Source organism: Ahaetulla prasina, chromosome 4, assembly GCF_028640845.1.
Source record: "Ahaetulla prasina isolate Xishuangbanna chromosome 4, ASM2864084v1, whole genome shotgun sequence".
Lineage (NCBI taxonomy): Eukaryota > Metazoa > Chordata > Lepidosauria > Squamata > Colubridae > Ahaetulla > Ahaetulla prasina.
Genome location: NC_080542.1, coordinates 149,665,003 through 149,692,709, shown reverse-complemented (window position 1 = coordinate 149,692,709; position 27,707 = coordinate 149,665,003). Strand labels below are relative to the sequence as shown.

General features: G+C 45.0%; 2 protein-coding genes across 2 annotated transcripts; both read right to left on the bottom strand.

Annotated features, from left to right (window-relative positions):
• Positions 1-93: 93 nt before the first annotated feature.
• On the bottom strand, positions 94-12,244 carry LOC131198299 (GTPase IMAP family member 3-like). Its single transcript, XM_058182787.1, has 5 exons — positions 12,125-12,244; positions 6,122-6,155; positions 3,954-4,628; positions 314-427; positions 94-134 (listed from the first exon to the last, which is right to left on the bottom strand). Exons 1-5 carry the CDS (start codon positions 12,242-12,244, stop codon positions 94-96), a joined length of 984 nt encoding a protein of 327 aa, XP_058038770.1.
• Positions 12,245-22,337: 10,093 nt separating this feature from the next.
• On the bottom strand, positions 22,338-27,550 carry GIMAP2 (GTPase, IMAP family member 2). The gene is made up of 4 exons (XM_058179384.1): positions 27,282-27,550; positions 25,639-26,098; positions 24,236-24,263; positions 22,338-23,531 (listed from the first exon to the last, which is right to left on the bottom strand). The coding sequence occupies exons 2-4, from the start codon at positions 25,669-25,671 to the stop codon at positions 22,759-22,761; spliced, it is 834 nt and encodes a 277-aa protein (XP_058035367.1). The 5' UTR covers positions 25,672-26,098; positions 27,282-27,550; the 3' UTR covers positions 22,338-22,758.
• Positions 27,551-27,707: the final 157 nt, after the last annotated feature.

The following is a 27,707-nucleotide window of genomic DNA, read 5'->3' as shown; positions in this document are numbered from 1 at the left end:
ACTCTTCTCTCTTCCTGCTTCGTCGTTGGTGGCGGTGGGGTCTCCCCAAAACATCCCGCCCAAAGAAAGGAGGGACCGGCCATCCTCCCAACCTCAGATGCCCGCGAAAGCTCCAGACGCTGCGGCAACCCAACCTGGAACGAGGACAAAGCGGCTGGAAGCGGTTCCCCAAGACCTCCCCCCCCCCCACATCGCATCTTCCAGATCGACCCAACGCCCCTCTGTGGGAGGGGGAGGACGGGCACCCCACCCCATTCCAACACACAGACACACACGCTTCTTTCCCCCCATCCTCCCCGGTTGGCGAACACACCTACATCGGGGGAGAGCCGGTCGGATGCCTCGTTGCCTCTCTCCTGGCTTGACCGAGCAACCTGAAGAAACGAGGCGCGCTCCCAGTGCTCCTTACTCCGCTCTTTCGGTTTCACTTTGAGCCACGGTCGGAAAAAAGAACACGGGAAACAGGAAGGAGGACAAAAACCAGAAGACGAGAGAGCGCTTCTCATTTCTCCGTCTCCTGGTTTGAGAACCAGGCAGGCCGGGCTGTCAATCGATCAGTCAGAAGAGAGCTAAGGGACCTCGGAAGTCTTCTAGTCGAACCCTCTGCTCAACGAGGAGCCCCTAACAGAATCATACACTTACAGAACCCTTGCAGAATCCTAGAATCTTGCAAGGGACCTTGGAGGTCATCTAGTCCAACCCCCTGCTCGAGCAGGAGCCCCTTACAGAATCCTAGAATAGCAGACTTTGAGGTCATCCAGACCTTGGAGGTCATCTAGTTCAACCCCCTGCTGGAGCAGGAGTCCCTAGACCATTTGTCTGTCCAATCCCTCAAACAGAAATGACCATTTCAGCTGGAGGCACGAACGGTGAAGACAAAAACCCCTCGCCCTGGGGAGGGGCTGGGCTGGATGGCCTCAAGGCTCTGCGCGGATTTCCGTGCTCCGCTTGTCCTCTCCCCAGTCTGTCTCTCAGCCCCTTCTCCCCCACCCCAAACGTCCTCCTTCCCGAGTCTCACCCCTAACCGAATCCGCCGGTATGTGTGTGTGTGTGTGGGGATAGAGATCTTCCCCACCTCACCCCACCCATCCTGCCCTCCAGATTTTATTATTTATTTATTTAAATTGTTATACCGCCTCAGGTATAAAAAGGGCGGTGGACTCAGGGCGGTGTACAGCCAAAGATAAAAACAATAAAGTATACAAAGTTAAAATATCAATTTAAAATACATATTCAATAATGGCCGAATTAAAACCGTCAATTGACCCAACCTAAAATAGCCCATATAAAATTACAAAAGGTTAAAATTTAAATTTTAAAAATTTAAAAATCAGGCCAGTCCCGCTTGGTGATCCAGGCAAGCAGCCAGTAGAAAGCAAAAGCTGGGGGGGGGGGGGGGCTATGTACTTTCCGGCAATCACGTCCAACGAGGGGGGGGGCATTTTTCCAAGAGGGGCATTTCTCCCCTTATCTTTGAACTGCAGAAAGATGGTTGTTTCCGCTTTCCCCTCCCACCCTGCAAAAGCCAGAGCCGCTTTCTCCCTTCCCACCCCAAGCAGTTCAGAAACGCCCCCCCTCCCCACAAGTTGCAGGCGAAGTGGCACATCTGGACTGCCCAGTGGAGAGGGACGGGGGTGCCCATGTTCCACTGCTCACCCCTTTGCCATAAGTAACGGCAGCCCCAGAGTCGGATGTTGTGGGAGGGGGGTCTCCGAGGCTAAGGGGACCCCCCCATCCCTCCTACTTCAAGCACCACGCCCATTAGATGAGAGTCAGTTTGCAATTGACTCGAGTGGGACATTCAGAAGCCCCACCAAGGGCAGCAAATGGGACTAGTCCTCATTGAGGTTTGCTCTCCAGGACACCCCTGCTTTTCACACACAAACACCCACACACCCACACACACCACTTACTCTTTTCCAACTAGTGGAACTGCCTTCAGAAATTGTGGATGCTCCAACTCTGTTATTCTATGATTTTGTAAGGGTCTCCTGCTCAGGCAGGGGCTGGACTAGATGATCTCTGAGGTCACTTCAAGCTCTGTAATTCTATGATTCTGTAAGGGTCTCCAGCCTGAGCAGGAGGCTGGACTTGATGATCTCTGAGGTCCCTTCAAACTCTATTATTCTGTAAGGGTCTCCAGCTTGAGCAGAGGGTGGGACTAGATGACCTACACGGTCCCTTCCAACTCTATTATTCCATGATTCTGTAAGGGTCTCCAGCTTGAGCAGAAGGCTGGACTAGAAGACCTCTGAGGTCCCTTCCAGCTCTTTTCTATTCTAACTATTCTAACTAGGCTGCCATGACACTAGCTAGAAAGGGGCAGCACTGAGTTTGGATGTGAAGGACTTCCACAGCCTGGGTGGGCTTCCAGAGTCCTTTGACCCTCCCCAACCCTTGGCAGCTGACTCAGTTAGGTTATAAACCCTTTTGTGACCTTCCGACAAGCTGAGAAGGAAGCCTTGCTCCCTGTAACAACCATGTTATAAACTTAACAAAGGCCACGATTCTCTTAGCAGTTTGAACAAGGAAGGTTGTAACATGGGGTGAAGCTCACTTCACCGTTGTCTTGCTTAGCGATGGAATGTTTGGACTCCATTGGGGCCGTACGTTGAGGACTACCGATAGGAAGGCGGAAACATGGGGCAAAGTTCTCTGAACCGTTGTCTTGCTTAGCAGCAGAACGTTTGGGCGCCATTTTGGCCATAAGTAGAGGCCTACCAATGTTTTATCTTGCAGGTCCTAACAATGTATCTATCAATCCAATGGCATAAAACAATTCATTGCCTCAATCCCACTCCTTCGAACCCAGAAATCCTCAATTTACGACCGCAGTGGAATCCAAAATTGACGTCGCTAAGTGAGGTGTGTCTCAAGCGAATGACTGCCACCCGATTGTGCCAACAGAGGGAGCCGGATTGGTGTGAAGACGGCATGATTCACTTAATCATCTGACAAGCAAAGTCAATGGTGGAAGCCAGGTTCACTTAACGGCCAGGCGCCAAACTTAAGAACAGCAGGAATTCACTTCACAACGGGGGCAAGCAAGGTCGTTAGATGGGATAAAGCTCATCTAATAAATGTTGCACTTAACAACAGGAAGGTCGGGCTCCATTGTGGTCGTTAAACTCTGAATTACCAGTAATCCTCGTCCCAGTTTAGCTCCGATATTTCGGTTCCTGCAATGATTATTTAGCTTCTTTTGCGACCACAAAGGAGCCTAAATTTTCCCCCGCTGGGGCAGTTATTGAGTTTTGCCCCGTATGACGACCTTTCTGGCTGTGGTGATGAAGTGACTCACTGCCACTGGGAAGACAGAAACCCATTTAAATGAATCCGGCTTTCCCATTGCCAATAAGTCAGTTGTCAGGAGCCCAAATCTTGATCGCATGACCGTGGGGATGCTATAATGGTCGTTATGTATGAAAAATGGTTGTAAATCACTTTTTCGACACTGTTGTAACTATGAACGGTCACTAAATGAACGGTTGTAAATTGAGGATTACCTGTAGGGCTGTCCAGGCCTGTCAAACTGGCACCCCGCAGGCTGGATATGGCTCAGCAAAGGCAAAAAATGTTGCGATATGACCCACAACACGATCGAGTTTCACACTATGCTGTATATCAATGGTCCCCAACCTTTTGGACACCACCTTTGTAGAAGACAATTGTTCCATGGACCGTGTGTGTGTGTGTGTGTGTGTGTGTGTGTGTGTGTGTGTGTGGTTTCACAAGCTTTGTTCACTTGCGTGGTCCCCAGTTCCCATGGGGGTTTGGGGGCCCCTGCTGTATGCAAACGCACAAGCACAAATTTTGAATAGCCCTTTTTATTGCACGTATGATAATCTGACGTTTAGAAAGGAGAAAACCTTAAGAAAAATATATCACAAGAAGAATTAAAAACAGAATAACTACAAAGTGTCCAGCAACACAATAACGATTACGCAGCCAACTTCTTTCCAATTTTCTCTGGGATGTTTTGTTCCGATCTATGAACACCTTGATGTGTTCATCACATAAGTTGGGCTCCAAGTACAGCTGGTTGTGATAGTATCTCCCCCCGCTCTCCAAAACGGTTCTCTGCATCATCTCCATCAGTTCTGAGACCTGCCTCTCCTGCTCGGCTCCTGATGCCTTGTTGTTGAACCCGCAGAAGCGATTCCCGCACTGCTGGATCAGGTCCCGCAGATTCCTGTTGTCGGACTTTTGGATATACTCCTGCAAGGGGTCCCCACCCAAATCCTCCACGCAGGTGAACAGGACAATCGTGTGCCTGGTGGACTCAGCCCCAAAGATATCCCAGACACATTTTGCAGCGGTCACATCTTCCGCAGTGAACCGTCCCATCTGGGTTGCCAAAATGAGGGCATGCGGGCCGGGCTGGGAGAGTTCGATGCAAGCCATGACCTCACGTCGCACTATCTCATTGTAGTTTTCAGAATCAAACATGGCAGGCGTGTCAACCACGGAGACCATTGTGCCCTGCCAGCTACCCTGCCCCCTTTGGCACTTCAGGGTGGTGGTCTTTGCTGTCAAGATGGACTCAAACTCTCTCCGGCCGAGGATGGTGTTGCCTGTGGCACTCTTCCCTCCTTCGGATTTTCCAACCAAGATCAGCCGGAATGCCTCTGCAAGTGTTGAAGACACAGAATTGCTGAGGTCCATTAAAAAAGAATCCACAATTCCTTACTGATTGCGATTGGAAATACAGATAGCCCTCAACTTACGACCATTCATTTAGTGACCAAAGTTACCACGGCACTAAAAAAAATGACTCGGGACCATTTTTCACGCTTCCAACCGTTTCAGCATCCCCGTGGTCACATGATCAAACTGGTTTATACTTATGACGGTTGCAGCATTGCAGGGTCACGTGTTCCCTCTTTTGCGACCTTCTGACCAGCCGCATTGATGGGGAAGTCACTTAACAATCGTGTGACTTGCTTAACCACTGCAGTGATTCGCAGCTCGTATAATGGGGCAAAACTCATTTAAGAAATGTCTCACTTAGCAAGAAATTTGGGATTCAATTGTGGTTGTAAATCGAGGACTGCCTGCCCTTGATTTTGGCTTTTCAAGATAATTACATGTTAGTGCAGATCAGGGTATTTTATGGTCCCCGGGACACATTGGGTCCTTTGGCTGTCCCTGTCTGCCCTGGGTGGATTGCCATTATAAGTACCATGTTTCCCCGAAAATAAGACCCTGTCTTATTTTTTTTTTGAACCCTTAATTGGCCTTAATTTTGGGGATGTCTTATTATTTTGGGGCATGTGGAGCAAGACGGCGTTCCTCTTGCCATTTACCAGAGATTTCCAGCTCTGTCTCCCTAACCCTAACCAGAGGAAATGGTGGGGACCGGCTGCGCTTGCGTTTAAATATTTTTGGGGAGGGCTTATTTTTTGAGAGGGGCTTGTTTTAGTGCATGCACTCAAAAGTCCAATTGGTCTTATTATCAGAGGATGTCTTATTTTAAGGGAAACAGGGTAGTCTTCAATTTGTGAACATAATTGAGCCCAAAATTTCTGTTGTTAAGTGAGTTTTGCTCCATTTTATGACTTTTCTGGCCACATTTGTTAAGTGAATCCCTGCAGTTGTTTAATTAGCCATACTGTTGTTAAGTGAATCTGTTTTCCCCATGGACGTTGCTTGTCAGATGGTCGCAAAAGGGGATCGCCTGACCCCAGGACACTGCAACCGTCATAAATGTGAACCAGTTGTCAAGCATGCAAAGGTAAATCACATGGCCATGGGGATGCCACAACGGTCGTAAGAGTGAAAAAGGATCATAACTCGGTATTTTGCTGTCATTTCAAATGGTCACTAAACAAACTGTTGTAACTCGAGGACTATCTGTATGTGTGTGTGTGTGTTACCTTCACAGCCTTGATTCGGTTAACAGCCCTCAACCAAAAAAAAGGGGGGAAATTGGGCATGACTCACAAAGCAACTGTCTTGCTTAACCAAAATGTTGGTTTGTCATCTGGCCCCTGGGAAAAATTATTTGTTCAGTCCTGTGTTGTTTTAATCTCACGGCACACAAAAGCTATTTTGAAAAAAAGAGCAAAACACCCATGAAGGGTCCCCCTCCCCACAAGACCCCTCTGAGGTCCCATCTTACCTGCTCCACTCCTTTCCAGGGCTTCCAGAAAGTTCTGAAACAAAAGACTCGGTTAGAAACAAAAAACCGTCAGAGGCGTCGAGAGATTACATGGAGGGCAGTCATGGCATGACTTGGCCCAGATGTAGCTAGCCAAACCACAACACGCAACAATTCAGTCGCTTCTCAGGAACCACCACCCCCTTTAAAAAAGGAGTACAGATAGTCCTCAACTTACAACCGTTTGTTTAGTCACACTCCAAAGTCTCAACGGCGCTGGGGGGAAAAGGGACCAATGAATCTTTTCACGCGTACAACTGTTGTAGCATCCCCGCGGTCCCAGGATTGAAATTCAGACACTTGTCAGCTGACTCGTATTTATGACGGTGGTAGTGTCTCGCATGAAGGGGTCCCATCTGGCGACCTTCTGACATGCCACATCAATGGGGAAGCCCAATTCCCTTAACAACTGTGGCTGGAAAGGTGGTAAAATGGCACAACTCGCATTGTAATGGAAATTTTGGGTCGTTAAGTCTAGTCTTAGACTTTGTCCTCGACTTACAGCAGCTCCTTTAGTGACCGTCTGAAATTACAACAGAGCAGAATTTGGATCAGAGCCGTCAAAACTCACGGCCTGCGGGCCAGATGCGTCACATGAGGGCCACGCCCATGCCCGGTTTAGCGAAGGGGGAAAAAATTGTGATAGGTCACGTGATGCCGTAAAGTTGACACCCCTGACTTGGATGCTTGGCAACTGACTTATATTTACGACCGGAGCAGCATCCCGGGATCACGTGATTCCCCCTTTGTGACCTTCTGAGAAGCAGTCACTGGGGTAGACTGATTCACTTAACAACAGTGGCAAGAAAGGTGGTACCATGAGGCCAAACTTGCCTGGTGATGGAAATATGGGGTTCCACAGTGGTCGTAAGTCGAGGACTACCTGTAGTTTATCGTGCCGTTTGGGAAAGTTACCAAGCTTCGATCAATCTGCTTAGCGATGGAAATTTGAGGCTCCGTGGTGGTTGTAAGTCGAGGACAATCTGGAGAAGCAGAACGTTACCCAACTGGTAAAGAATTCGACCTGCCCAACAGACCAGAAGCGGCAGCCATTGGACTGGATACTGGATTGAACCCTGGGCCAGATTTGCTAAAAAGGCAGATTTGCTTGGATATACGATGTGCCTCCTGAGGCTGTGGAGGGGCCATTTCCCGTCTTTCACGGACGACGCTTTCCAAATCTTGGTCCCTGCGAACAACAAAAACAATTACAGGTATTCCGCAACTCACGACCACAATCAAGGCCAACATTTTGATCGTTAAACGAGACGGTTGTTAAGTGAGTCAGCCCTGGGGTTGCTGTATGAATCGCGGGGTCAGGCAGTCCTCAATTTGTGACCGTTCACTTAGCAACCGTTCAAAGTGGCGAAAAGGGACCTGTGACCTTTCCACACACTTACAACCATTGCAGTGACCAGGGTCACGCGACCCACTGAGCAAGCAAAAGTCAATGGGAAGCAGCCTCACTTAACAACCGTGTGACTAACTGAGCCCCACAGGATTCGCTTAACAACGGTGGCAAGAGAGGTGAGCAAAAGGGGCAAAACTCACGGTAACAAATGTCTCGGCTAACAACCGAAATGTGGGGCTCAACTGCGGTCGTACATCGAGGACTGTGGAAGCCCCCCCCCCACTTTGCTAGACCTGAAAGCTGGAGGACCCCAATCCCTCAAGCCACCCACCTTTCAAACAAACAACCAGAAACCTGGTTGCCACGTTGTCATACATATTTACAAAGCTGTCCTCAAATTATGACCGTTCATTCAGTGACCGTCGGAAGTCACAAAGTCCTGGGGGGAAAAACCCTGACCAGGCCAATTGCGGAAGCCGCACAGTTTGCTTCACAACTGGAAATTCTGGTCATTAAGGCAAGGACCACCTGGACAGAATCTGGAAGGGACCTTGGACGTCTAGTCCCACTTCCGCCTTTAATTTATTCGTCACTGATCTCAGCATCCGGCCGCTCTTCCGACAAAAAGAACGAAAAAAAGATTCATACAGTCAGATAATATTACGAAATTTCATTTCATACGAAAGGCACCAATTTTGTCCGTTGCGATCGTCCAACACGGTGTGCGGGAAAGGGTCGGCTGCCTCCTCCCCAAACTTGACTTATGACAGTTCATTCAGCGACTGTTCAACGGGACAACAGCACTGAGAAGCATCAGACTTGTGATCCGTGTTCACAAGTTACGACCTTCGTTGCCTCCCCATGATCAGGGGGATCAAAATCCAGACACTTGGCAAGGGACTCACCCTTACGACCAAAGTCGATGGGATCGCCTTTTGCGACTTGCGGACATGGGGGGGGGAGCAAGATTTGTTTAACTACCAGCTCGCTCACTGATTGACGGCAGCAATTCACTTAGCAACGGTGGTAAAGGAAGGCTGTCGAATGAGGCAAAACCTCCCAGAACAAAAGTCTCGCTTAACAACGTAAGATGTTGTGGTCGTAAGTCAAGGAGAATCTGGAAACACCCAGCTGGGGCAATGCAAGGAAGAATCTTGCAGGCAAAAAAAAACTCTGGCAGAGAAATGGGGAGGGGGGCTGGGGGGAGGCTTGAGGGGTGGGGAGCAGTGGTGAAATCCATTTTTTTTTTACTATTGGTTCTGTGGGCGTGGCTTGGTGGGCGTGGCAGGGGAAAGATACTGCAAAATCTCCATTCCCACCCCATTTTGGGGGCGGCCAGAGGTGGCAGTTCTTTTTAAAGAGCGGAGAATCTCCTCCCCCGCCTCCAAGAATGTTTGCATGGGGAGTGGGGGGGAAGAGAGCGATCGGAACCCAATCTGCTTTCCCCTCCCCCACCCCCAGGGTACAGAGGTGTGTTGTTGTTTTTTTGTCACAACAGTATACACAAACAATTGTCATAGATAAAACAACATATTTTGAAGAAAATATATACATATATGTAAAAAAAATATGCATCAACTATATCAATTTGATACGATGAAGGAAACAATAGGACAGGAACGGTAGGCACTTTTGTGCTCTTATGCAGGCATTTGTGATGGAGGGTGTCGTTAAAGAGACACACACACACACCCCAAGTGGGGCATCATATTCACAACGAATGTATGCCATGAACGGGGTGGGGTGGGGGGTGAAAATTAAAGGTTTTTAGACGGAGGATTTTAAGAAGAGATTGGACCAACCCTGTGAAATGGTTATAGGGCCTTCTGCTTGAGCAGGGGGTTGGACTAGAAGACCTCCGAGGTCCCTTCCAAATCTGCTACTCTGTGCAGAACATAGAACAACAGAGTTGGAAGGGATCTTAGAGGTCATCTAGTTGAACAGGAGGTCCTAGAGACCTTTGGAGGTCTTCTAGTCCAGTCTCTTCTTGAAAGCCTCCAGTGATGGAGCACCCACACTTTCCAGTGGCAAGCTGTGCCAGCGATTAATTCTCCTCACCGTTAGGAGGTTTTTCCTTCATTCCAGGCTGCTTCTCTTGATTAGTTTCTACCCATCATCTGGTGCTTTTAAAAATAAGTGGACCCCCCTCTTCTTTGGGGCAGCCCCCCAAATACTGGAATACTGCTATCATATCCCCCCCCCAGTCCTTCTCTTCTCTAGACTAGCCATACCCAATTCCTGCCATCATTCTTCGTATTTTTTTGTCTCTTGGCCTTTACTCAACTTTGTTACTCTTCTCAGCATTTTGTCCTAAAGTTTCAACAATTTCTTTGTGATGTGGTGACCAAAACGGAATGTAGTGTTCCAGGTGGGGCCTTAGTAAGGCTTAGCAAAGCAGTACTAATCCTTCCTGTGATTTTGTTTCTGTGCCTCCATTTAGACAACCAAGGATGGTGTTAGCTTTTTCGACTGCTGCCACACACAGCTGGGTCATGTTTACAGGGTCATCCACTAGGACTTTGAGGTCCATCTCCCAGTTATTGTTTCGAGCCAGGTTTCTGCCCTGCCTAGGGGTAAAACCTTACTTTGTCTCTGCATTAAATTTTATTTTTGTTGAATAGGGGCCATGGTTTAAATCAGGGGTGTCAAATTCAAGGCCCGTGGGTTGATCTGGCCAGTGGGTTTCTTACATCTGGCCCACGCGGCCGCCCTGGAAACAGCGAAAGACCAGCCTGCAGTGCCTCTGCCAGTGAAAAATGGAGCTCGGAGAGGCACGTTTGGCAGAAGGTTGCAGGAGGCTGTCGCAGCCAAAAACAGAGCTTGCACAAATCGCCAGCAGCCCTCCCGAGCTCTGTTTTCGCCATCAGAGAGCTGCAGGAAATGGTCACAGCCAGAATGGAGCTTTGGAGCCCATTTTCACTGGCAGAGAGCTTGGGCCGTCACAAGCGCCCCCAACCAGGGGTGAAATCTACTTACCTTCCTTACCGGCTCTGAAGTGCATGCACAGAAGGTAAAAAACACATTACTTCCTTCATTGCCACCAGATTGCTGAACTATCGGCCACGATCGCTACAAGATCGTGCGATCCGGTCCGATCCAGTAGCATTTCACCCCAGCCCCCCGACACAAGTGACATTGAGCTGGCCACACCCCATCCTGAGGTCAAACACAATCCAGATGTGGCCCTCGATAAAATCGAGTTTGATACACACACACACACACACCGGTTTAAATGGTCTTGCCACAACCTTAGAAAGCAGTATTAATGCTTCTTGTAAGCTTGATTCTATCTCTCAGTTAATGCAGCCTAAACAAAATCCACACTTTTGTTGTCTGTCCACTTATTCCCAGAAGAAAATCCTCCGGTTTCAGTTGTACATTAGTCTTTAAAATCTTCCAAATGGGTGTATACCTCAGGCACACAGGATCAAGACCAGTAATGGGTTTCAACATAGTTTGCTACCGGTTCGCTTGTGCCATGCACGTGTGCGCTTGCGCGATGCTTCTGTGTATGCGCAGAAGTGTCCAGGTGGGTGGCTGGAATCTCCCGCCGCCACTGCTACCAGTTCACCCAAACCGAGGTGAACTGGTAGCAACCCACCACTGATCAAGACCCTACGTTAGGTTATGGCATGTCGCAAAGGATCGAGACCATATGGTAAGTTACAGTGCGGTACAGAGGATTGACACCATATCTGAAGCTATGACATGGCACCATGAATTGAGACCATATGTTAAGTTATGGTGTGGCGCAAAGAATTGAGACCAGAGGTGGGTTTCAGCAGGTTCTGACCAGTTCTGGAAAACCAGTAGCAGAAATTTTGAGTAGTTCGGAGAACCAGTAGTAAAAATTCTGACTGGCCCCACCCCCATCTATTCTCTGCCTCCCGAGTCCCAGCTGACTGGGGGGAAATGGGGATTTTCCTTGCAGTAACTTTGTTCTGGAGTTGGGAGGGAATGGAGATTTTAGTATCCTTCCCCTGCCATACCCAGATGTTGCGATATTATGCCATATGAACCCCTTTATGAAATTGTTTATAAAATTACTTATGTGCAAATATAAGCATGAACAAGTTTTGAGAAATTGCTTATGTGCAAAAATATCAGCATAGGTAGGTCTGGCAAATTTCTATCATGTAAGCAGAAATCTGTTTGATGTCAAGGTTGCAATGTTTGCCTGTAAATGTATCAACACAGAACATTCCTTCTCTGATAAAGTTTACTTCACAGAGCTTCAAAAGAAGTAGCTCCCCCACACAATTATAGCCAAGATGTTTCAAGAACTGTAGAATGCCTTAGACACGTGTGGGAGTGATATCCTTGTAGTCGGTGTAGATTGCTATGCAGCTGTACCACGTAGGCAATAAGCAGAGAACAAAGAACCACCTCATGGTAAAACTCCTCCCAAGAATCATGATCTTTCTCCCAAAATCATAGGCTTGTGGATGTGCTTGCAGTCACGTGTTCACATGTTGAATATATGCTAATATGTAACCTCCCCTGCTTACCTTCTGTAACCCACCCCAACCCCTAATCTTAATAAAAGGGTTGTCTCGAGCTAGCTCGGGGCTCGTTCATCCGAGGAGAATTGGACTCCGTGTCTTCGTTCTCACTCCGTTCGGCGCGGGGATTGCCCGGACGATCTCGTGGCGAGCCCGCTGGCCGCGAGAAAAGCCACAACTGGTGACCCTGACGTGATCCCCGGTCCTGGTTGTTCGACTTGACGCCCCCATACTTTCGCCAGTGAGGCATTCCAGTCATCAGACTTAGTGAGTATGGGGAAAGGGTTGTCCAAGCCCCAGGTCTTGGAGACCTTGTCAAGGCTGCAAAAATTATTTGCATAAACCATGGCAAACCTTTACTCTCAATTTCAGGGAACGATCTAGTCAAATTGTTGAAATTCATTTGGCAAAAATATCCCACTTATCCCCCTTCAGGGGATATTACATCTAAAAAATGGAGGCGTATATTGAAATATTTAAATAACCCCCCTAAAGCCAATTATGATTTGATTGTAACTTGTCAAGTAATTGTTAATAGCCTGGAGATTTATGAAAAGGCTATCAGAGATTCGAGCGATGCCATGGCGCTCAACGCTGCGTCTCCACCTCCATACGAGGATGCCTCCACGCAGCAAAAATCTCCTGAGGTAAAATGCTCCAACATTGCCTCTTTAACTGAAACATCTCCACCATCTGCCCCCCCCTCCGCCTCCGCCAACTGCGGATGGGGAGACCTCGTCTCATTCTGCTCTTACAGCTGGACTGAAGAGAGCGATGGCAACGGGAGAGCTTTCCTTAGAGGATTTGCAAATGTTTCCCGTTGGCCTTATAGATGACCCACAAAATCCTAATCATAAAATTCGGGATCATCAAAACTCTGTGCTTGCTGTCCCTTCAGCCCCTTGCCTTGAACTTTCAAAGCATATTGAGCCAGAAGTTAAACCTATACCTGCTACTTCCATCCCTGCTTTGAAAACTGCCTCCTTTCCCCTGCCTGCCTCCCTTCCCCCAGAGCACCCCTCCCTTTCCCCCATGGGTGCTCAGACTAACCAGCAACTGATTTGGTTCAATTACTTCCCTATATTTGGAAACAATCTGGAAAAGGACTTGCTCAAAGTGACTACATGGGGAAAATTGGGAACCTATTTCCATGAAAGTCCAAGAGCCCCTGTAAAAATTCTGTCCAAGTGGCGCATGGTCCTTGAATGCCTCATTTTACACGATGTCACTTAGACAGCTTGTCAGGACCTCCGCCTTATCAAAAATGACTCAAAAGGATCCACAATCACATTCATGATTTAAACTGCTGAGTTTTCTCAGACAACTTCCCCAGGTCTGTAAATGTTGTTTGATGATGTGTGTACATGTGTATGTATGTATGTGATCATTTTCAAACCTGCATAAGAATTGTAGAGATAATTGTGATGCTTGATTTGCATGGAATGTGTGTATGTGCAAAACTCATTGAGAAGGTGTGAGATTTCTGTGTTGTCTTTTGGATTTGCAAGAAATGTGTGCATGTGTGAGAAATTGTCTCTGCATGTGTGTGTGTGCATGTGTGTGTGTCCAGTGTGTGTGTTTGTGTGTATCTGTCTGCATGAATTCCGTATGCAAGCAGTCAGGTACTTTTGGGAAAAAAAATTTTTTTTCCTTTTGCAAGCAAGTGAGTTACTTTTGGAAATTTTTTTTTCTTCATATGCATGAGAGTGTCTTTGCAAGCAGCGAGTTATTTTTTTTCTCTGTCCTCGCTGGCTTATCTTAACTACCCCCCCCCCTTCGTTCCTTGTAGTGCCAGGGAAGGGGGTGGGCGACGCGGGGGGGGAGAACCATTCACCCCCACTCCATTTTTTTCTCTCTCTTCTTTCTTGTCTGAGAAGGGAGGGACAATTAGGCTTTCTGGAAGCATTGCTTTTGTAAAAAGCTATGTAAAAAACTATGCAGATGTGGGGCTTCCGGGTGGCTCCACCTCTTCGCTGAGCCCTAATTAAAGGGGCTCCGCACTGAACATCGTAAAAGCCAGGAAAAGCCGGCTTTAATCTTTTTCTCTGGATGAAAGAGGAAAGATAAGAGCGCAGGAATGTTGGTAGACCTCCCCAGAGGCTTTGTTTTAATTAAGCAGAGCTTCGAAGGGTCGATGGGTCCCATAAATATTTCTGCCATCTCCGACTTCAGTGCGTGTCTGCAAAAGCAGGAAAAGAAGAAGGTGTCCATCTCTGCTAATTGTCTTATCTTTATGGATCTCTTTAAGCAGACGGAATGAGTGCAAGCGGACGATTATTGGATTGCAAGTATTTTTGATTTCCTGACTTCTACTTTCTAAAAAAGAGAAAAAAATTTTTTCTTTGTTCTAATTGACTCTAAGATGGCGCCTGAACGGGAGTGAAAATGACGAATGGATTTTAAACAGTCTGTGCAACTAAGAAGATAAGAAATGTTATGTGTGGATTTTAATGAAGTGAACTGAGCTCTCCTATACTTAAAGGGGAGAAGAGAAGTTTCTAGACTTATATTTTGTGAATTTTAAAACTGAAATGGCTACTAAACCACCTAAGACTGGGGGCAGAAGGGGTTCTGAACCAGCTTTAGAAGATCTGATTAAAGAGCAAGGGAGAGTGTCTGAAGAAAGGTTTAAGGAGATTATGGATAATAATGAGAAAATAAGAGAAGAAATAAAAGAGAATAATAAAAAAATAAGAGAAGATATCTTAATGGCTTTTCAAGGTTTGGCAAAAAGACTGGAGGTGGTGGAGGAGGAGGTGCAAGAAATTGTTCAGTCAAATCAACAAATAGAAAATAGAATGGGGGGAATGCAAATCAAATTGGATAAAAATGAAGATCAAGTGGTGGTGATGCAGTATAGAATGATGGAAGGAGCTCTGAGAATTAGAGGTTTGAATGAAGACAAAGGGGAAGATTTAAAAAAAATTTTATCAGAAGCTCTGGCTGAATTTATTGAACTTGATCCACAAGAGGTTGCTTATCAAATTGACAAAATTTATAGAGTTAATTCTTGGATTGCTAGGCAAAAGAAACTTCCTAGAGACATCGTGGTTTATTTTTTGAAAAGAACAGTGAGGAATCAAATTTTGCAAGTTGCTTTTCAGAAAAACTTGAAAATAGGGGAACAGGAGTTGAAGGTTTTGAAAGAGATCCCTCCCAAGATGTTAAGGGATAGAAAAGACTTTACATTTTTTACACAAGAACTTAAGAAATACCAGATTCAATTTAGATGGGAGGTTCCAGTTGGCTTGACAGTGTATTATCAGGGAAGAAGATATCGTATTGACACAGTGCTTAAGGCCAAAGATTTTCTTTCTACAGTGCTGAAATTTGAAATAGAAATAATAGAAAAAAGAATTCAAGAGACTCAAATGGGTGTGGAAGCTGAGGTGATTCCAGTGATGTTACCATCAGAGGAACAACCACAAGAACAAAGACTGACGAGGGGAGCCCTTAAGCGTAAAGAAAAGGAGCAACAAACTCAAAGTAAAGTTCAGGACTCTGTTACAGAAGCGGTGGGAGGAGCACGGCCGAAGATACGGGAGGACGATCTTCAGTTGATTGCCCAAAGGCTTCAGCAGCCCAGTAATGGCAAATAAAATCTTGACTTGGAATGTCAATGGTTTGAACTCAGCTCAGAAGAGAAGAAAAATATTTCATTATTTGAAACAATTTAAACATGATGTTATTTGCTTACCAGAAGCATATTAAATTATCAGATCAAAAGTACCTAATAAACTCAAAGTTAGGTAAACATTTTGTTGCTTCAGCTTTGGAGAAAAAACATGGCATAGTGGTTTATTTGAGAAAAGATATACCAGCCAAGTTAATAGAGGCAGATATTTATGGAAGATATATTGCTATTGAACTTACAATAGAAACAAAAAGGACTCTCTTGCTTGGTATATATGCACCCAACCAGCAACAAGAAAAATTTTATAGAATGTTATATGATAAGTTGATCCTATGGGATTATAAATCGTGTATTATATTGGGCGATTGGAATGGAGTAATAGATACACGAAAGGACAAGAGAACTTCTTCCAAGAAGATACCTGCACATGCAAAGCTGCCTAAATCCTTTTTTGATATGATAGAAGATTTTGAGTTAAGAGATGTATGGAGACTGTGGAATCTGGAGGAAAGAGACTATACTTTTTTCTCTGATAGGCATCAATCCTTCTCACGTATTGATTTTATTTTAATTTCTAATGATTTGCTTTTTAGGGTGAAGAAAACTAAGATATTTCCAAGATGTTTGTCTGATCATAGTCCTGTTTGGATGGAATTGCAATATGGAAAAGAGGGTAGAAGAACTTGGAGATTAAATGAAAATTTGTTTAGATATCAGGATAATGTAAATCAATGTAAAAAGCAGATGAAAGAATTTTTTGATTATAATTTGAATAATGAAACATCGATAGAAATGGTTTGGGACTGCAGTAAAGCTTTTATGAGAGGTGTATTAATATATCTTAATAATAGACAGAGAAATAAGCAACAAAGACAGCGTAGGTATTTAGAAGAGGAAATCTATAAGAAACAACAATTATTAATACATAACCCACATGATCAAAAACTTAAAGATGCAATAAAGTTACTACAGAATCAATTTAATATGATAATGGCTGATCAGGTGGCAACAAATATACAATATGCCAAACATAATACTTTATGTAACGCAGATAGACCTGGTAGGTGGTTAGCATACACTTTAAGGAAAAGCCAAAAACAACGTACTATAGAAAAAATAGAATACAAAGGTAAAGAGAGATATCAACAGGATAAAATTAAAAAAGCTTTTTTAGAATATTATACAAATTTATATCTTAAAGATAATATATCGAATAGGGATATTGATAAGTATTTGAAGGAATATAAGGTTAAAAATTTAACTTTAGAACAAACGGATGAATTGAATCGGCCTATAACCTCGGAAGAAATTATTTTGGTAATTAAACAATTAAAAATGCGGAAAACTCCTGGTACGGATGGGCTTACAGTTAGTTATTATAGGAATTTACAGGATGAGATGTTAGGTCCACTTAAGGAATTATTTAATCAGATACAACTAGGAGGGGGAATTCCCCCCTCATGGAGAACCTCTTTTATTTCATTGATACCAAAAGAGGAACAGGATTGTTCTAAACCTGGGAATTATAGGCCAATCTCACTTTTAAATAATGATTATAAGATTTTTGTTAAAATAATAGCTAATAGATTAATGTTGATTCTGCAGCGAAGAATTCATAATGATCAATCTGGATTTATAAAAGGGAGACAGATGAGGAATAATGTTAGGCAGATTATTAATTTACTGGAGTACTTAGAAAAGAAAAATTTTATTCCAGCAGCATTTATTTTTCTCGATGCAGAGAAAGCTTTTGATCGATTGCATTGGGATTTTTTATTTAAATTAATAGAAAAGATGCAATTTGGAGATGGTTTTTTAAGAATAATTAGGGCAATTTATGGAGAGCAAACAGCACAGATTATAATCAATGGTAGCTTAACAGAACCTTTTAAGATTGCGAAAGGAACAAGACAGGGATGTCCTTTATCACCATTATTGTTTATTTTAACTCTAGAACCATTATTGGATAAAATACGAAGTAAAGGAGATAGAGGAATTAGAGTTAGACAGTATGAATATAAGTTAAGAGCTTTTGCAGATGATTTGGTGATTACTTTAACAAACCCTATAAATTCTAGTAAATCTTTGTTGGAAATAATTGATCAATATGGGAATGTCTCAGGGTTTAAGGTAAATCAGAAAAAGACAAAAGTGATAATAAAAAATATGGCCAGACAACAGAAAGAAAAACTAGAGGAAGTAACAGGATTTGAAATTGTAAAGAAGGTTAAGTATTTAGGGGTTTATATTACGTCATCAAATGTGAAATTGTATAAGAATAACTATGAGGTTTTATGGCAAAAAGTTCAGAAGGAGTTGATTGTTTGGAAAAATTGCAATTATCTTTGCTGGGAGATTTGCTGCTATTAAAATGAATGTTTTACCTAGATTTTTATTCCTCTTTCAGATGATACCAATAATTAAGAAAGATAAGAATCTTGAGGAATGGCAGAAGGGAATTAACAAATTTATATGGGAAGGTAAAAAAGCTAGGGTTAAAATGAAAATAATTCAAGATTCTCGGAAAGGGAGGTTTAAAATGCCTAATTTTAAATTATATTATGAAGCAGCTGCTCTCTCTGCAATAAGTGATTGGTTTAATTTAACAGAGGACAGAATTTTGAATATAGAAGGTTATGATTTGTTATATGGATGGCATGCATATTTAATTTATGACAAAAAGTGGATAAGGCCTTTAAAAATCATGTGCTAAGAAATGCCCTTCATGTGTTTGGAAAAATACTCTTATAAACTAAATTATAAGGTTCCTATATGGGCATGTCCTAGACATACAGTAGAAAATATAAACATAGAACAGAAGCAGGAAATGATTACATATAAAGATCTTTTGTATACTGAAAGAGGTAATTTGCAGTTAAAATCTCTGCAAGTATTAAGAGAGGAAGGGAAAAATTATACTTGGTTTCAATATGAGCAATTACATGCTAGATGGTAGGGAGATCAAAAGTTGGTATAGAGCAGAACGAGGGAAATTTGGTAAAGCAAATTAGAAATCAGTCTCAGGAGCATATAAAGAGATTGTATAATGTGTTACTTGAAATAGATTCTGAAAGGGACTTGGTAAAGGACTGTATGATAAAGTGGGCACAAAATTTTCAGGAGCCAATATTATTGGAAACGTGGGAAAGAATTTGGGTTAGAAATGTTAAATTCACGCAGGCACAGAATCTGAGGAATATTTTTATAAAATGTTTTATAGATGGCATCTAGATCCTAAAAAATTATCGTGTATGTATCCAGAAATGCAAGCAAAATGTTGGAGATGTAATTGTGATGACGCTACATATTTTCACATTTGGTGGACTTGTAAGGTCATAAAGGCCTTTTGGATAAAAATTTGGTGGATTTTACAAAATGTTCTGAAAAGAAGATAAAATTCCTGCCGCAATTTTTCTTGTTGGGAATTATTACGGATTGTACAGTAATTGAGACTAAATTGATTTTAAATCTAATAACTGCAGCAAGATTACTAATAGGACAATATTGGAAGAAAAAAGAAGTACCAACAATACAAGAATGGATATTGAAAGTTGCCAATTTGGCTGAGATGGCGAAGATATCAGCCTTTTTGAAAGACAATACGCAAGAAAGATACTTAAAGGAATGGGAAAAATGGATTGACTATATTCAACGAGATATCAGACTAAGAGTTATCAGACTGTTTTGAATGATTATGATGTATTATTTTGATTGTTTTGGGGAAGTTAGGAATTGATGATTGTAGGGGTATAATTAAGTTGGGACGAAAACTTTTTAGCATATGTTTGTTTTACTTTTAACTATACCTTGTGCTCGTTCCGGGAAGTCGGGGGGGGGAGGGGGGTTGCGAAGGGAGGGGGGAGGAGGAGGGGAAAGGGGAAAAAAAAAAATTTGTAAAACTTTTTGAATAAAAAAACTATGCAGATGTATTTCTTTTTAACCATGAAAACAATTTTGATTTTAATTTTCAACCCTGAAAACACTTTTGATTTTAATTTTTAATCATGCATACAATTTTGATTTTGCTTTTAATTTTTAATTCTTCTTTTTTCTGGAACTTTTTGAGGTTTAAACTACCTGATTAAACCTATACCTTTATAAATGTTTTCAAAGCACTGAATTTGACTAAAAAATGTTTCATTTAGTTTTGTATTTTTGAAGCTGTTAACATAGATAATAAGAGTTGGAAGGGATCCTTGGAGGTCTTCTAGTCCAACCCCCTGCCCAGGCAGGAAACCCTACAGCATTTCAGACAAATGGCTATCTTCTTATGTATGAATGCTTTTTTAGCTTAAATTTGTTTTTTGGAAAATGCACTCAGGTTTTCCACATAAACTGACTCACCCAAAAGCTTAAACCCTTATTTGCTGTTTGTATTGTTTATTTTTCTTTTTTAGCTGCACAATATGTGCCCTGTTTTAGAAACTATTTCAGAGATGAGTTTGAAAATTATAGGATGTGATAAGTTAGAAAGTTACAGGATGTGAAGAGAGTGTTAGGAGGATGTTCAGATATTAGTGCTGAGAAGGTTTTAACAGTTAGGAGTAAGAAGTTAGAAAAGTAAGACAGATGGTGATTTTGCTAAGATATAATGTGGTTTGTTTTTGGAAAATTTTGATAGTATGGATTTTGTTAGTGAACAACTTCCACACATGAATAAAAAGGGTGGGAGTTGGGTTTTTGTTCATTGTTTGTCTTTTTCTCTGTCTTCCACATAGTACCTTTGTTAAAAGAACAAAACTGAGATTTGTATGTAAACCCCCTCCCCTAGTTGTGTCATCTTTTCTTTGTCCCTGCTTTTGTGTGGGCATGAATTTTAGGAGTGCTGGAAAGAAGAAAAATGACTTTTCCTCCAGGATGGACTGGCTAACTAGACAGGGTGAAGAACAGAGTTCAACTTTCTTTCTTCTCTGTACTTTTGTTTAAATGATTTCACCTGTTCATCTCCTTCCTGAATCCAGCTACCTCTTCTCATATGGGAATATATTGTACTAGTTTATCTGTTCAATGCTGATGTTTGTTGTTTCTTTTTCAGTTCTACATGCAAGCTATCTATTCCCCCTTGGCCCCCTCCCTAATCCTCCAACAATGCCTTTTTTCACCCAGAAAGGGAGGAGGAGGGGACCCCTTCTCATGTCTTTTAAACATGTAACGATCAAAAGACTTTTTAAGACAGTTGATTCTTTCTTGTTTTATGTATTCATGTAAGGATTTGTATTTTGAGATTTCTGTCAGCAGCAAACATCCAAATCAACAGTGAGACCTTGTGGGTCCCTGGTCAACATATCCATCCCTACCATCAAAAGATTGACGGCAATTGACTCTTTTCTTCCTACAAGAGACATCTACCACTCCTTTGACCTTCTCTTCTTCCAAGAAGGTGGATTGTGTGTGGTTTTAAAGGAAGAATGCTGCTTCTATGCTGACCATCTGGCATTGTACAGGACTCAAAGAATAAACTAAGAGACTTAACTTTGATATGGTTTACAAGCTATTATAGTTGTAATTGGTATAATTGCATTAGGATGTATAATTTTACCTTGTATTTTACCTATTTTTGTTAGAACAATTTCTAAAAGTTTATCTTTACTGGCCATTGAAGAACTCAAAGATGATTACACCCGAACTGCACCTAATGATTTCTGCCTGGTTGACGAATAAGAAATAGACAAGGATAGTATGGCTAATATTTGTGTTTACACCAACATGAAACCAACTGATTTGTCTGGTCCTAAAAAATAAAAACAGAGGAGATGTTGCGATATTATGCCATATGAACCCCTTTATGAAATTGTTTATAAAATTACTTATGTGCAAATATAAGCATGAACAAGTTTTGAGAAATTGCTTATGTGCAAAAATATCAGCATAGGTAGGTCTGGCAAATTTCTATCATGTAAGCAGAAATCTGTTTGATGTCAAGGTTGCAATGTTTGCCTGTAAATGTATCAACACAGAACATTCCTTCTCTGATAAAGCTTACTTCACAGAGCTTCAAAAGAAGTTGCTCCCCCACACAATTATAGCCAGGATGTTTCAAGAACTGTAGAATGCCTTAGACACGTGTGGGAGTGATATTTATTTATTTATTTATTAAATTTTTATATATCCTTATAGTCTGTGTAGATTGCTATGCAGCTGTACCAGGTAGGCAATAAGCAGAGAACAAAGAACCACCTCATGGTAAAACTCCTCCCAAGAATTACGAGCTTTCTCCCAAAATCATAGGCTTGTGGATGTGCTTGCAGTCACGTGTTCACATGTTGCTTACCTTCTGTAACCCACCTCTAACCCCTAATCTTAATATATATAAAAGGATTGTCTCGAGCTAGCTCGGGGCTCGTTCACCCGAGGAGAATTGGACTCCGTGTCTTCGTTCTCACTCCGTTCGGCGCGGGGATTGCCCGGACGATCTCGTGGCGAGCCCGCTGGCCGCGAGAAAAGCCACACCCACCAAGCCACAGAACCAGTAGTAAAAAAATTTGAAACCTACCACTGATTGAGACCATATGTTAAGTTACGGCATGGCACAGACGATTGACACCAGATGTGAAGTTAAGGTATGGCACAAATTATCGAGACCATATGTGATGTTATGGCATGGTGCAAAGGATTGACACCACATGTTAAGTTATGGTGTGGTGCAAAGGATCAAGACTATATAGTAAAGTTACAGCACGTACAATTTATTATTTGGATGAGCACAGAAGAATCTGGTCAACTAACAGTCAGCACTAAATTAGCGGGAGAGAAAAGTCAGCAGAGTTGAAAGTTGGATGGATCTCTGGTTGGCAGGATGGGACTCATGTCAGCCTTGACCCCTCCCTCACATTGAACCTGGTCATTTACATCAAGGGTCCCTGTTCCTGGGGCCGTGGAGCAGCACTGGTCCATGGCATGCTAGAACCTGGTCCAAGCAAAGAAACGAAGCCCCATCCGTGGGATGCAGATGGCACATGAAAACACGCCTCCTTCGGTCTGCAGGAAAATGGAACTGGTCCCCAGGGCCCAAAAGGTTGGGGTCCCCTGATGATCTACATAAACATAGACTAGTCCCCTTCCCACATTCAAATCAGAAGATCTGTCCCGAAGATGTCAACTGAAAGAAGACTTAAGATACTTTGACTATAACATATATGAAGACTATGAAACAGGCAATGATGATTGCCGCAATGAAAAACTTTTCTTTCTGCTTCAAAGCATTATCTGCTGTTTTTCGGGCTTTTCGGTTCTCTGCCAGGAAAAATTGGATAATCCCATCTCTCAGGTTGGTCTCCAAATACAGCTGGTTGATGTAGTATCTCCCGCCGTTCTCGAAAACGGTTTTCTGCACCGTCTCCATCAGCTCCGAGACCTGCCTCTCCCGCTCGGTTCCTGTGGCCTTGTTGTTGAAGCCGCAGAAGCGGTTCCCGCACTGCCGGATCAGTTCCCGCAAGTTCTTGTTGTCCGACTCTGTGACATACTCCTGCAGGGGGGTCTTTCCCAGATCCTCCTTGCAGGTGAAGAGGACGATCGTATGCCCGGTGGATTCAGCTCCAAAGATATCCCGGACGCACTTTGCGGCAGCCGCGTCTTCCGCAGTGAAGCGTCCCACCTGGGTCACCAAGATCAGGGCGTGGGGGCCAGGCCGGGAGAAGTCAATGCAAGCCATGATCTCCCGCCGCACTCTCTCACTGTAATCTTCAGAATCAAACATGTCTGGCGTGTCGACCACATAAACCGACCTGCCCTGCCAGCTACCCTGCTGCCTTTGGCATGTGAGGGTGGTGGTTCTTGCCGTCAACGTGGACTTAAACTCCTTCCACCCGAGGATGGTGTTGCCTGTGGCGCTCTTCCCGCTGCCAGACTTTCCGACCAGGATGAGTCGGAGTTCGGGATCATCCCCTGGGAGTTTGGAAGACGGGGCGACAGAGTTAGGCAGAGTGTAGTTACACTGCTGAATGGAACTCAGTTCATGTATTAAACTGTTGATGAGAGAGAGGGGGGGACAGAGGGAGGGAGAGAGAATGGATCGATAGCTAGAGAGAGATGATAGGTGGACAGATGAATAGAGGGAGGGAGGGCGGGCAAGAAAGAGAATGATGGATAGATAGAGTGAGAGACAGCTAGGAGGATAAGGTGAGTGAGAGGTAGAGATAAATGATGGGTGGGTGGGTGGGTGGATGGATGGCTAGAGAGAGAGAGAGAGAGAGAAATATAGATAGATAGATAGATAGATAGATAGATAGATAGATAGATAGATAGATAGATAGATAGATAGATAGATAGATAGATAGATAGATATAGATAGAAACAAAATTCTCAAAATATCTGTAGTTTTATTTCAGCTTAGATTTCCAGTGAAGGCCATCGTTTGAGGTCCAAGTGAGGTTGTCTAGTCCTCCCTCACTTGAGTGTAAAATCAACTCGCAACACACCTTCCTTAGTGGCCGTTTTCACAGATTTTCAAGCAGCGCCCACCCCTCCCGAAGGGACCTTGCCCCTGGTGTTGAGTGAACCCTTGCAGTCGTTTGAATTTTGATCCCGTGATGGTCCTCTTTATTTTTTAGGGCCATTTGTGTGTGTATGTTGTGGTTGTGTTTCCTTACCTGCTAAGCTTCCCCACTTTGCTGCGGCCTGAAAAATTGGGGAAAATGGGAATTAGGAGCGGCTCTGAAAGGATTATCCCTAGACAGGTAACGGGTGGCAGGCCTAAGACACGGAAGAGAAGAGGAGGGAGGGAGGAAGGAGAAGGGAAGGAGAGGGGGGAGAAGGGAAGGAGAGGGGGACATAAAAGGAGGAAGGGAGGAAGGAGGGAAGGGGAGAGGAAAAGGGAGGGAGGGAGGAAAGACAGCAGAGGAAAGGAGGAAAATAGATAGGAAAGGGAGGAAGGAAGGATAAAGGAAGAAGAAAGAAGGGCAGGAAAGAAGAAAAAGAAGGAGGGAAGAGGGGAGGGAGGGAGGAGGAGAGAGAGGGACATGAAAAAGAGGAAGAAAGGAAGGAGAGGGAGGGAGGAAGGAGGGAAGGGGAGAGGAAAAGGGAGGGAGGAAAGAAAGAAAGGAGATGAAGGAGGAAAGGAGGAAAGGGGAGGAAGGAAGGATAAAGGAAGAAGAAAGAAGGGCAGGAGAGAAGAAGGAGGGAAGAAGAGAGGAGGGGAGGGAGGAAAAAGATGAGGGGAGGGAGGGAGGAAAGAAGGAAGGGGAGGGAGGGAAGAAAAAAGGAAATAAGGTGGAGGCGAAAGGAAGGAATGAAGGAGGGAGGGAGCAAAATAAGGAGGAAAGGGAGGAAGGAAGGATGAAGGAAGAAGGGCAGGAAAGAAGAAAAGGAATGAAGGGAGAGAGGGAGGAAATGGAGGGAGGGAAGGAGGAAGGGTGTAGGATGGAGGGACAGAAAAAATGAGGGAGGACAGAAGGAGGGAGGAAGGGGAGAAAGACCAGAGGACGGAGGAAATGAAGGGAAGGGAGGGAGGTAAAGAAAGGAGGAAGGGAGGAAAAACGGTGGGAGAGAGGAAAAGGATGGAGGAAAGAAGGCAGGGGGAGGGAGGGAGAGAAAGGGGGGAGGAATGATAAAGAAAGGAGTGGGAGGGAGTAGGGAGGAAGGAAGGAGGGAAAAGGGAGGAGTGGAGGAAGAGAGAAAGAAAGAATCTGGAAGAGAGGAGGAGGGACTCTTCCCAGCTAAGCCATGCTCAGCTTTGGCACCAGCAGCTGTATTCCATCCAGGGAGTTCTAGTTCTAGATTTCTGCTGGGTGGGCAAGGGGACACAAAAGACAGAGAGGGGGCACCACCCCATAGATGGGGGGGGATGTGTAATGGGATGAGAAAAGAGGTCGCCCTGCCCCTCCAAAGGAACCTCCCCCTCCTTCCCAGGCTCGGGAATCAAACTCAAGGCACCAGGAAGACTAGCGCGGGAGCCGCCCTTTTCGCCCAAAGGAGGAGGGGGCCATTTAGGAAAGGAAAGGCCGGGACCCTCCCTTGGAGACCAACCACGCCCCATTCTTCTCCTCATACCTACCTGGGGAGAGTAGCCCAATGACTTGTAAGCCATTTCTTCCTTCCTTTTCCTTCCTCTTCTCGTCTCTTCTCTATCTCCTTCCGTCCTCTTCTCTCTTTCTCTTCTCTTCCGCTTCTCTCTCCTCCTTCCCTCCTTCCTTTTCCCGTCTCTCTCTCTCTCCTTCCTTCTCTTCTCGTCTCCTTCCTTCTTCTCTTCTCTTCTCTTCTCTATCTCCTTCCTTCTCTTTTTCTTCCTTCTCCTTCCCTCCTTCCTTTCCCCTTCTCTATCTCCTTTCTTCTCTTCCCTTCCTCTTCCCTTCCCTTCCCTCTCCTCTCCTTTTCTCTATCGCCTTCTTCTTCCTTCACTTTCTCCTTCCTTCTCTTCCCTTCTCTTTTCTCTCCTTCCTTTGCACCTTCTTTCCTTTCTTTCCTCCTTTCCTCCTTCTCTTTTCTCTTTTCTTTTCTTTGGAGGCTTCTGGCTTCTGCAAGATCAAAAGGAGGAGGAAGGAATCACAGGATCGCCATGGTGACCTCCGAAGACATAGGAGGGCCGCCCCTTCCTCACCTGGGGACCCATCTCTTCCTCTGACCCCGAAGCCGACCCACTCCCCCCAAAAAACCCCTGGGCTCACTGTTCTCCCCTGCAAAACTTGGGGCAGAGGCAAAGGAGGCTTTTCAGCCTGATAGGTCTCCTGCTCGGACAGGAGGTTGGGCTAGAAGACCTTCAAGGTCCCTTCCAACTCTGTCCTGTTCTATCAGAAAAGTAAAACAGCCCATCGATCCCAGGGCTGGAAGGGACCTCAGAGGTCATCTAGTCCAACCCCCTGGTGGAGCAGGAGACCCTTTCTGAATCACAGAAAGGGAGCCTCAGAGGTCATCGAGCGTCCAACCTGGGCAGAATTTATTTGCGAAAAGTGGGGGGAGGGATCTCCCCTGAGGCTCCAGTGGCTCATTTATTATCCCTGGACTTCAGCTTTTTTTGGGGGTGGGGGTTCGAACTGATGGCTGTGGAGGGAATACAATTGTTGTCTCTTACATCCCAACACTTTCTCCTCCATCCAGGCTTCTGGGCATGTACAGAAAGCTCTTTGCAGCTTCCAGTTACTAGAAGGTGGGGGAGGGATTCCCAAGACTTGAGGCTGGGGGCGGCTGGGGGCTGCCGGGGGTCCCAAGCTCCAATAGCTAGGTTAAAGGTAAGGAAGGTGCTCCCTTCCTTTGCAGAGATGGGGGAGCTATGTCCCCTAAGACTCGGGGGGGGGGGGCGGGAAGTCCTCGAAGACCCTAGGGGGCTAGGTCCCTGAAAACCTTGTGGGGGGCATGTCCCCTAAAACCCCAAGGAGGCTACATCCCCTATGACCCCCAAGGGGCTATGTCCCCTTAGACCCTGGGGGGGAGCCTAAGTCCCCAAAGACCCTGGAGGGGGTTCTATCCCCTAAGACCCTGGAGGGTTAAATGTCCCTGAAAATCTACATCCCTGAAGTCTTTGGAAATCTCGGGGGGGGGGTTCGTCCCCAAAGACTCCGGAGGGGGGGGGTTGCGCCCCTGTAGGCTGCGGGCCCTCCTTGTCCCGCTTTGCAAACGATCGGCTCGTTACCGCCCCGCCCCCATCACCGCCCCGCCCATCTCACCCTCCCCAGGCCGGCTGAGACCCCCGGCCCGTCCTACCTGAGCTCCCGGCTGTCGGTTGCTTGCTCCGTTGGGAAAGAGGCCGCCTCGGTCCGAAAGCGAAAGCCGGAGGCGGGGGGCGGTTCCGTCCCTCCGAGAAATTTTGGTGAAGTTTGCAGCCGCACTAAGGGGCGCTGGAGCCCCCCCCTCCCCCGCCCACGGAAAGAAGAAGAGCCGGGGGTGGGTGGGTGGGTGAGCAGAAAGAGGGTCGAGAGATCGTGGCTCAGTCACCGGGGGTCCGGGCGATGCAAAGACTAACCGATCGCTTCCAGCTACGTTTTCTGAAAAGTCCCGACGGAAAAAAGCCCCGCCTAATCGCCCCTCCTTCCCCCGGCCGGAGACGGGGCTGGCGTCTTATCTAGGTGGGGAGGGGGGCAACAGGGCGTTGCTTAAGCCAAGTCTCCTACTTCAGCAGGGGGTCGGACT

What these genes read in the sequence shown, in the direction of transcription:
- LOC131198299 (XM_058182787.1), bottom strand. Translation starts at nt 12,244, where the DNA reads ATGGGGGCGTCAAGTCGAACAACCAGGACCGGGGATCACGTCAGGGTC. An exon ending in CCTGGAAAGGAGTGGAGCAG is followed by an intron (nt 4,629 to 6,121) that starts GTAAGATGGGAC and finishes CAACACTTGCAG; the next exon opens with AGGCATTCCGGCTGATCTTG. An exon ending in CCAGAGAAAATTGGAAAGAA is followed by an intron (nt 428 to 3,953) that starts GTTGGCTGCGTA and finishes CGTGGCTCAAAG; the next exon opens with TGAAACCGAAAGAGCGGAGT.
- GIMAP2 (XM_058179384.1), bottom strand. Translation starts at nt 25,671, where the DNA reads ATGGCTTACAAGTCATTGGGCTACTCTCCCCAG. An exon ending in CATTGGGCTACTCTCCCCAG is followed by an intron (nt 24,264 to 25,638) that starts GTAGGTATGAGG and finishes CCAATTTTTCAG; the next exon opens with GCCGCAGCAAAGTGGGGAAG. An exon ending in AAAGTGGGGAAGCTTAGCAG is followed by an intron (nt 23,532 to 24,235) that starts GTAAGGAAACAC and finishes CCAAACTCCCAG; the next exon opens with GGGATGATCCCGAACTCCGA.